General features: G+C 38.4%; 1 protein-coding gene across 1 annotated transcript; it reads left to right on the forward strand.

Annotated features, from left to right (window-relative positions):
• Positions 1–582: 582 nt before the first annotated feature.
• Positions 583–9,479, forward strand: LOC129218891 (sal-like protein 1). Its single transcript, XM_054853211.1, has 2 exons — positions 583–613; positions 4,753–9,479. The coding sequence occupies exons 1-2, from the start codon at positions 583–585 to the stop codon at positions 9,477–9,479; spliced, it is 4,758 nt and encodes a 1,585-aa protein (XP_054709186.1).
• The last annotated feature ends 1,572 nt before the right edge of the window (positions 9,480–11,051 follow it).

An 11,051-nucleotide genomic window follows, 5' to 3' on the forward strand; every position in this document is an offset into this window, starting at 1 on the left:
AATGATATTTATCTAACAAACTTATATTGTGGACTTCGATTATGTTCCAAATCTTCGGCGTATTTCAATTAAAGGCAATCATTCAGGTGAAACCGTAAAATTGATATTTTCATTAAATATAAGTTACGCTATGAATAGCTCGTTTGATTAGAAGCACTTATCAAAATATCGCTCAAGAAGAGCTACCGCCGTCCATATTCATGCAATTCTATCGCTTCAAAGACTAGAATTGCTCCCTAGTGCCAGAGAAAGCAGGAGAATTGAGAGGAGAGCGTATTCACTTATAGCTCTTATTCATTCATCCAGAATCATTCACGCTTTAATACATAGTCGCCTTACAGCAATGCCCTTTTAACTGGAGATGAGAAGGTGTCGGCCGTTGTTTGAGGAAACAGCATTTGTCAATTAGTCACATCTGAGAGCACACTCCGTTATTATAATAATCTGAGCTCTCGTTCCACTTCACTGGCTTGTCGCATTCGTTTTACGAATCGCGTCGGGAACTGCTCCTATGATAAATCATAATGAAATCGGACTGCGGGGGAGGAAATTATCATAATTAAAATGACGGAGGCATGAGTTATGGTGCCACAGACTATTCTGCCGTGCGCAGGTAAATGGCAGTATCTGCAGAAATTAGTCCGGTCAATTTAGACAATGGAAATAACAAAAATTCCGGGAAAGCTAAATTTTTGTAGAGACCTAGGGTTTAGCATTACAAATAAAGTGCCAAAAGTCCCCGTCGATCCCATGTGCGCTAAAAAAGTTATTTGGGGTCAAAGGTCAAAATTTTAGGTTTTTCGGATTTCTCTCAAAAACGGTAAGTTTGATCGAAAAGTACCTCAGACCAAAGTTGTAGATCTCAAAATTCTCTATAAAAAAGGTCCTCATGATTTTTTCTCCAAGACCAAACCCTTTCCCAGATATTGCCTACTCTCAAAAGACAGCAAGTCATTTACAGAATCCCCTCTACTCGCATGTCCTTGAATAACATCTGGCTATTCTAGTCCGTGTGACGTCGTTCACATACCCAGGGGTGCCCAACCCACTAAGGGCAAAGGTGCACCCCCCCTCATCATCGCAGAGATCCCCCCAAAAGCAAGCCTCCCCCCAAATGAAACCCCCCCCCCCCTCAAAACAATCTCCCTAAAAATTTCGATGTCGCAGTCTGTGCCATGACCCCTCCTAGGTGAGCACCCCTGACGTACCTGCTTCTTTTTGATTTAAACGTGCAGTTCGAGTGAATAAACGTATTTATTACAAGCGTCTACTGTTGCTTGTGCTGATCAATATTTAAGAAAAATGTCACAATTTTGCTTTATTTGCAATAAACTTTGGACTGAAGGTGAAACTGCTGTGCTGGGCAGTCGTGGAATGCCAACTTTATTCGATGCAAGTGTCGGGAGAAGTTATAAGAATGCTGATTATTTAAGAAGTCAAAAGTCCGTTACAAGTCGCGTCGATTGCAGAAAATCATACACCCGGAAAAGTTCAATATCTCTGCAGCAACGTGAGGATGAACAGGCCAGTACTTCAAAAGTACGTCCTCCTCGTACTGTAGCGCGATTAAGTGAATTTGAATCCAGCTTTTGTTTTTAAAAACACTGCTTATTTTGTGGCTGTGAAGTGGATGAGGAGACTGAGAAGAAGAAAGCGCAGAATTATCGCAGAAAAAATCATAAAGCATTGACTAAATCATACTCAAAATTAAAACGTGCAAGGGCAGCTTTTGACACACCTCAGAACGATCTTTAGCTAATTGTAAAAGGGATTCTTTGAATGCAAGTATAGAAAATTTATGAATTTTTCTGCGATAATTCTGCGTTTTGTTCTTCTCAACCTCTACATCCGCTTTCTCACTACAAAATAAGCAGTGTTTTTTACAACAAAAGCTGGATTCAGATTCACTTAATCCCGCTCTAGTACGAGGTGGACTTACTTTTGAAGTACTGGCCATGTTCATTAGGGTGGATTGAGGAAAATCAAAATCTGATAAACGCTAAGTAATAGCCCGGAAAAGTTGCCTTTTGTAGAGATATTTGGATATGCAAAAGGATTTTGACCGCAAAAATATCTTGAGGTGTCGCTCGCGCCATGAAGTTGACCATAAATACTTAAAAACTGGAAAAAGTTACAATAATTTCATCAAATATCAAAATTTGATAAATTTGATGTTATCGCTCTTAAGAGCAGACTTTTTGTGTAGATTACACATTGCATAAGATCATTTCAATAATAAACTGTATTTTAAAGTTCCACACATGTGTTGAATCTTGAATTTGACCAATATAATGTCAGAATTGAATAACATCGTGTTGCTCCGTACTTAGAGAAAAAATATTAGAAGTTATGATTTGTAAAAGTTTGTTTTCATATTAATTAATTCTTACACAGGTACGGAAAAAATAAGTAATAAAAGCATTTCTTATCTAGTAAAAAAAAATGTTAATTCTCCACTTAGCCCATAACTTTGGCTCAAAATGACAAATTTACCGCATCTGATAGAGAACAAACGTTAAGTATAAAAATTAAAAAAAAAAAAAAAATGGCTTGCAACAGTCCACATAAGTCACCCTTTGAAACAAAAGACGTTAAGAAATTTTAATGGGTTTTGAGCCCTCAAACTGTAATAACATTGATTACAATAAAACATAAGTTTGGCGTGCGAGTTGAACTATAACACTTCTCATAATTTTCATTATTTATTGAAATTATGGCTTGATGGTACTGTGGCTTAATATTTCTAGATTCTAATCGGACTCGAATAAATCCATCCCTTTTGGTTAGACAACAAACTGTACCTGACACTTCTTTCTCTTATTTTACCTATCGTCTCACTGCTTTAGTATGACATGTGAGGTTTTGAAAACCATACTACTCAGTAGGTACACCATCAAGCAATTTCTTTCAAAGTTTTATCGGAAATCCCCTTTTTGAAAGAGGGAGATGCCGAGTTTTACTAGTTCTGCTTATCGATGAGCTCCATAGTAGACACTCAGCTTCGAAATTGTAATCTGGAATTATAAATGTTCATTGTCCATCTTCGAACTGGTCGTCGTAATCCGTCTCAAAACAAGTTCTCTGATGATGGTCATCCGCAATACCTAGTGTTATATTTTTTAGATTCTCAAAGTAACCAATTTGCAAAACAAGAGCTGATGATCGAAACATAGTACGATGGCAAGTTTGAAGAATTCGATTGTACAGCGAAAATTTACAATTCCAGATTTCAACTTGAGTTCTTTGATAAGCAGAAGTGGGAAAACTCGGATCATCTTCTTAAAAAAGGAATATCAGATAAAATTTAAAAGCAATGGTGCTTGAGGGCATAACTACTGAATTATATGATTTCCAATACCTCACGTTATACTAAAGCGCAAAATTAGATGAAGAAGCGTCAACCGCGGTTTGTTGTCTAACCAAGAGAGATAGATTACTTAGAGTCATATTAGAATCCAGAAATCTTACCCACAATGTATCACTAAGACCAAACATTGTGAGGAATCAAGATAATAATGCGACTCACCAGCCAAACTATGTTTTATTGTATGAAATGTGGTTACAGTTTGAGAGCTCAAAAAACAATTAAAGGGGGGCTGTTTTGAGGAGTATTTTTCTCAGTTTTTGGAGGGGGGCTGTTGCTTTTTAAGGGGGGGCTCCGAGATATTGAGGGGTGCTCCCATGCCCTTAGTGGGTTGGGCATCCTTGGGTATGTGAACGACGTCACACGGATTAGAATAGTCAGATGTTATTCAAGGCCATGCGAGTAGAGGGGATTCTGTAAATGACTGGCTGTCTTTTGAGAGTACGCAATATCTGGGAAATGGTTTGGTCTTGGAGAAAAAATCATGAGGACCATTTTTATAGAGAATTTTGAGATCTACAACTTTGGTCTGAGGTACTTTTCGATCAAACTTACCGTTTTTGAGAAAAATCCAAAAAACCTAAAATTTTGACCTTTGACCCCAAATAACTTTTTTAGCGCACATGGGATCGACGGGGACTTTTGGCATTTTATTTGTAATGCTAAACCCAAGGTCTCTACAAAAATTTAGCTTTCCCGGAATTTTTGTTATTTGATCACTATTTTTATGTCTAAATTGACCGGGCTAATAATAACAATAGGGAAATGTTCGAATCAGACGTTTTTTTTTTTTTTTTTTCGCGCCTTTTTTTCAGCGGAAACTAAATAAGCAAGCTATAAAGCTAACGTACGATAGATGACAAAAATGCGAAAAATATTAAAAATGAAAAATTTGCAGTTACTGCTCTTTACCTGCCCACGGCAGTATTCTTCCTAATATTTTCAAATGATTTTTTTTTAAATGTGAGATTCGATAGTTGCCTTCCCGTAGAGATGTTAAATGTATAAATATGTTTGTTTCAAGCACTTTAGAAAATATTTATGTATATTTAACTAAGGATTAAAGAAATGCCAAAGTCCCAAGTAAATCTATTTTTCTTTAAATTTATTGGTGAAGCCATTTTTTCTAACATGATAGAAATTTTGATGGTATTCAGCTTCTTTTTCTCAGTCTTTTCTGTACAAGAGTGAATGTTATACCCACAAAGTTAGACGCAAGAAAAGCATTTCTGCTGCTGAACCAAGTATAAACATAAAAATATTTATTCGCGAGTAACAGACATAGGACTCGTTTGGGTGCATTAGAGCATGGAGGTTACTTTTTAAAAATTAATAAAAAAAATGTTTAGTTCAATGCAATGTATTTTAGCAATAAAATTTCTCCTTAGAGTTACAAGTTTTATCTTTTCTAATTTCAGGTTCATGTTCTGAATCTGGAGAAGATGGAGGCATTGGAGACGAACATGTATGTGGTAAATGTCGACTGGAGTTTATTGATTTGTCAGATTTTCTGCATCACAAGAGATCATGTACGAAAAAGCGTTTAGTTCTTGTTATTGGAGACGACAGTTCTGATGAGCAAGCAGCTGAAAGCCCTTCGTCCATAGACTTCAAGGACGATTCAGAAAAATATGGCAGAGAAATGCCAACATTACCGTATCTCATGTCTCTACCATATGAGAAACCGTATTCTCCAGAAGGTTCGGGCATGCCTCCCCTGCTTCCAGGCAAAGTTTCACAGTCTTATGTTGAGTGCGATGATCAACCCGTCGAACTTGACAATTATACGAAATCAGATGCATACGCCAATTCTGACGAAAGCCAATCGAATGAAATCAAACGAGCAACCGAAAATGGTTCCTTTACGAATTCACCATCTTTACCTCAGTACCTTCTTATGCAGCCTGTTCCTGATACAAACGTTACTTTGCAAACGCTTCAAAATACTCGAGTTGCTGTGGCTCAGCAAGGAGTTGGAGCTAATTTATCACATCTTGCTCTGCATACGGCCCTGTACACCCTGCAGCAGCAGCAAATCATTCAACTTCATCAGGTTATTCAGCAGTTGCAATCTCAACTTGTTAATTCTGCTTCTACTGGTTCCAATTCAATTTCCTCCAGTGCTCCCACAGTTGGATCATTAATAGGTTCTGCTGCCCTTACACCCCCTCAAAGCACAGACGGAAACAATGGAGGTGTTCTGGCATTAACAACAACTGCTCCAGCGTTGCGAACCATTGAAAGTGTCACTCCAATACAGAATGCGTCTACCAATACCACTGTATCCTCATCAGCAACAGTTACAACATCTACAAACAAAAACTCCATTTCTTCTGAAAATTCAGTCTCAGTTTCATCCGAAGCAGCTGCCCCACCGCCACCACCACCTCCTCCTCACGAGCCTAATACTTTAGAGCTTTTACAAAGGCATACTGAACAAGCACTTCAAAACACCATGGCGGGCAGCTCTTTTTTGCTAAATGGACTGAGTGGTTTGGGAAACAGTTCTGACATTCTTCGCTTTTGTAAAAAGGGAGATGTCAAAAGAGAAGGTAGCGAAGAGGCTTTTTTTAGACATAGGTGTAGATATTGTGGAAAAGTTTTTGGAAGTGATAGTGCTCTTCAAATTCACATAAGATCTCATACTGGTGAAAGACCATTCAAGTGTAACGTATGTGGCAATCGTTTTTCAACCAAAGGCAACCTGAAAGTACATTTTGGTAGACACAAAGAAAAATACCCTCACATTAAAATGAATCCACATCCTGTTCCGTTACATCTGGATAATCTACACCCTCCTTTAGAACCACCTGAAGCTTCTGAAACGCCTCCTATTATTACCCCTGCACCTACTTGTCAAACCGTTGCTCTAAGCTTACAGCCACCAAATTTAGTCCCAGCTCAACCACTCCCGTTAGTTATTCACTCTCATGATAAAGGTAAACAAAGTCCAAATGAGTATGCAGCACCAGACATAAGCCGACAATCCGAAGAAGCGCCTGCACTAATCCAACCACGAAGCGTATCCCCAAACGAAGGATCAAATTTATCCGATGAATCAGATGGTTCTGTTGGCTATGGAACTGATGAAAATGGATTAAAAGATGAAAATCCTTCTCGTTACGAAGAAGATATAGATAATGATGATGACAGTTTTTCCGTTTCTCCGAAAATGGAACAAAAAGAAATGGAGGAAAATATTGATGAAGACACAAAGCCCTCTGTATCGGAAAGTATCATGAGAGCAGCACCATCCATTCCTTTCATTAGTAGCTCAGCGCCAACATTCCCAACTTTTTTTCACCCGTCCCTATCACCATCGTTTAGCATGGCACCAGTCTGCTATCCTCCCATGTCAACTCCTCCTCTAACAAGTACTCCAACAACAAGGCCTTCCGGAAGCAGTATAAACAATGAAGGAAATGAACAAGTAGGGCCTTCTCCAGACCCAAGCTTTTATCAAGACTTGCTGCCGAAACCAGGCTCTAATGATAACTCATGGGAAAGTTTAATGGAAATAACAAAAACATCGGAAACTTCAAAACTTCAGCAGTTAGTTGACAATATAGAGCACAAGTTGAGTGATCCAAACCAATGTCTTTTTTGTCATCGAGTTCTAAGCTGCAAAAGTGCTTTGCAGATGCATTATCGCACACATACCGGTGAACGGCCGTTTAGATGTAAAATTTGCAGCCGTGCCTTCACTACAAAAGGGAATCTAAAGACTCATATGGGAGTGCACAGAGCTAAGCCCCCTTTAAGAGTTTTACATCAATGTCCAGTGTGTCACAAACAATTTACAAATTCTTTAGTTCTACAGCAGCATATCCGAATGCACACTGGCGGGGCGACTGATATGCATTCAGAGCAAATTATGGCAAATGAAGCAAGACCAAGTCACCTCATAACTACCTCATTCCCTAGGCCAATGATTCCTGCTCTCTTGCCAAATTTTTCTTCGTCCTCACCATTTCCAACGCGTTCATCACCAACAGGACCACCAAATATATGCTCTACCCCAAAAGCATCTGATACTGCTTCGTCAACTCCATCTCCTGTTAACTCAACCACTCCAACAGAAAGTGTTATTAAAACTGCTTTGAAACCAAAAGATAATCATATAAGAGAAGATTCTTCATCTCCACCAGCAACTACTGAAAATTCACCTCACACTCCATCTCCCAAAATTGAAAAATGTGCCACACCACCTCCACCTTTACTCACTTCCAATGTGTCTCCCAGACCTGTGCCCTCTAGTGTTACAGACAACCGTGCTCTTTCTCCGAGCATGGACAAACCAATTGTAACAACTGCTCCATACTCTCCAGCATATACTGCTTCCTTAGTTGCTTTGGAGAATCACGTAAAGGCAATCAATACTACCGTTCCACAGCCGTTACCATTCTCTCCATTTGGTATGGGACTTGCAATGAGTAATTTTCTAAGATATGAAGATGCTGCTTTTCTGAATCGAAACCAAACTAAAGATGTAAACAATGATAAATCTCCTCTCCCAGTCCATTCTTATTCGCCTTCTCCTACAACAAGCCGAGCAGCTTCTGATGCTTCAGCAGATGAAAGGTCAACTCCGGGATCAATGATTAAATCCGAATCTCCTGTATCAATCAATGGATCTCATCTTCCAGTGTCGACAAGTGTTATTACTGTTAAGTCAGATAGCGGTGCTTTAGATCTAACTCCTAAAAATTCAATTTTATCAATACCACATAATGTACCTGAAATTCAACTTTTTCCTTCTCCTCTTGCTGGCTTACCTTTTCCAACTACTCCAGGACGCCTTTCTACTACTTGTCGAATATGCTACAAAACATTTGCTTGTAATAGTGCGTTAGAAATACATTATCGTAGCCACACCAAAGAACGTCCGTTTAAGTGCAATGTTTGTGATAGGGGTTTCACGACCAAAGGCAATATGAAACAGCATTTGCTTACTCATAAAAGTAAAGATCTTCAACCTCTTTTATTTGCCTCTGCAGATAACTCCGTTCCTGATACTGAAACAAACTCTTCCACAAATGTAATGAGTCCACGAACTTCAAGTCCTATTACATCTGCGAATGAATCTAATTTAAGTCAAGCAAGCAATCATAACACTGAGAAAAAAGAAATTATTCCCCCAGTTCCAACGAATTTTTTGCCTGTCACGACAACCCCTCCTGCTCCAATTATTTCGCCAATTACTCAACTTCCACCAGTTAGCGTTTCAAGTGCACCTATTAAAGCGATCAAAACTGAAATTGAAACTGGATCTAAAAGACATTTACCTGAACATGTTTCCACAACACCAGGAAAAAAATCATCAGGTTTTCCGAAACATTATTGCCATACTTGTCATAAACCATTTTCAAGCGCAAGCGCCCTGCAAATTCACAACAGAACCCATTCTGGAGAAAAGCCTTTCAAATGTGTAGTATGTGGTAGAGCATTCACTACAAAAGGAAATCTAAAAGTGCACATGAACACTCATATGGCGCAAAACAACGGAACTTCGCGCCGAGGCAGACGAATGTCCCTAGAATTTCAACCACCACAAATGCCCACCCATGGTAAACCTGATTTTTCTCATCCAAGACCAGATCTCTATTTTCCTTATATTCCAGGGTACATGAACGGATTAACTGGCCCCCCTAAAATGAATGAAATATCTGTAATACAGACAGCAGCTGGCATCACAAATGGAAATTTAAATACGCCAAGTTCCATGACATTAACGCCTGCTGTTTCGATGATGACCCCAATAATGACCTTAGGTCAGCAACAACCTTTTATTCGAAAACAAACGCAGCATAACTCCAACGATGATGGTACTGATTATGCTAATCCTCGATCCCCTGATGAAGCTGAAAATCTAAAAGTTCAACCTTCACCAAGCCGGCCTCCAGAGAGTGCATCCCCTCTACGTCCTTTAATATCCTCTCCTCCAACAACTCACGATAAGGTTGCTTCTTGGAGCTGGAAAACAGCGTGCAATGTGTGTAACAAGATATTTTCTTCCTCTTCTGATTTAGAAATGCATCTGAAATCTCACTGCAGTTCTGCGATACAAGACAATGTTAGATCTACAGCACAAATTGCCAAAAATATCGCCTCGTAGAACGTTTTGTTTTTACTTCTGCTAAAAAATTTCTGACCGAAGCCATTTTCAAGTAACCTAATTACTGCAGTGAAACTTCCCTATAATTTTATGAAATGAAAATGGCAAGTTATCTCACGTTTGGAAATGAAATGTCTTAAAACCCGAACTTTGACTTTTAAATACAACAGGGAGCCTTGTCAAGTTCGATGCGATTGGGACCGAGGACATATGTTATCGAAATCCCTCACTTTGCTGTATTTTCTTGTCCCGGGAAAATTGATATTACTTTCCCTTGTGACCCTTCCTCCTGGTCTTCTAGAGACGTGACCAGGAACATTGGTTCCTATGATAACTAGTCCAAAGGCTTGCACCCTGGTCTGCATTCTTCAAAATAACAAAAAGAAAAAAAATCTTATCGAAAAACACAAGAACAATGAATAACCTAAGAAAAAGCTGTTCATAACTGTTTAGGTGGTAGCCATTGTGCAAAGTATTCTCTTCTCCTTTGTTGTACTTAGTATTACTGCACACTGATGGGTGAAATATTACACCACCCTTGTTGGAACTATTTACGTAAAGTAGAAACCTTACATAAACTGCAAGGCAATTCACATGGCTACGTGACTGTTAGTTAAAATATTCTGCCTATGCTTCGTATGTGTTATAATTTTTCTTCCCGTGTGGTTGTTATGATTTGTGTGCAAAAACTTAAAAACTACATTTAATTGTAACATATAACGTGAAATGCTCATGCAGTCATCTTAAATTGTGACTGTTCGCAATATTTTTGTCGCACTGATTGTTTTTAAATTATTATATCCTTTCATGAAAGAAGAAATATATCTTTTTGTTACTGCTCAACAATTCCTGAGTATGCTCTTAAGTGTAAGCTTTCTTGTTTTCTTTTGTTTACAGAATAGTCAAGATTTGGATTTGTTTCACTTTAAATATTTCAGTTGTTCTATGTTATTTAAAAACCATTACTTTTTTTCCCCATCAAAAAATTCCAAAAATGGGTATTGCTACGCTGTTTCTCTGACTTGTGCATTTTGGACGAGAAATAAGTGGAGTATACGGTATCCAGATTGTGTGTAAATTGAAATGTAATCTAATGCCATATCGTTGCTGTCTAATAATGAGTCTACGCATATTTAAATTAGGGTTATGGAATCGTGCTTTCCAATTAAATGATTAATGTTGAAATATTATATGAATGTGTTTGAAGTCTTATATTTTGCATTGTGGAACAATGTGCTTTGATAAGTTAATTATTACAGATCACAAGGTTTGCAAATTTAAAGAAAAGATTTTGAGGTCGTGGTAGGTTATTCCTGAGATTTAAAATAAGCTTAGTAACAGGATAGGGTTAAAAAAAATCTGTTCTTTAACAGACATGCTCATGTGCATGTTTTATACTTTCATATTGAGTACCCCCCCCCCCCCTCTTAGTCACAGGATAGGGTTAAAAAAAATCTGTTCTTTAACAGACATGCTCATGTGCATGTTTTATACTTTCATATTGAGTACCCCCCCCCCCCCCCTCTGCCACTCCCGCTCCTATGGTCAACCACTGTGGACTAAGGCTTCAAT

Source organism: Uloborus diversus, chromosome 3, assembly GCF_026930045.1.
Source record: "Uloborus diversus isolate 005 chromosome 3, Udiv.v.3.1, whole genome shotgun sequence".
Lineage (NCBI taxonomy): Eukaryota > Metazoa > Arthropoda > Arachnida > Araneae > Uloboridae > Uloborus > Uloborus diversus.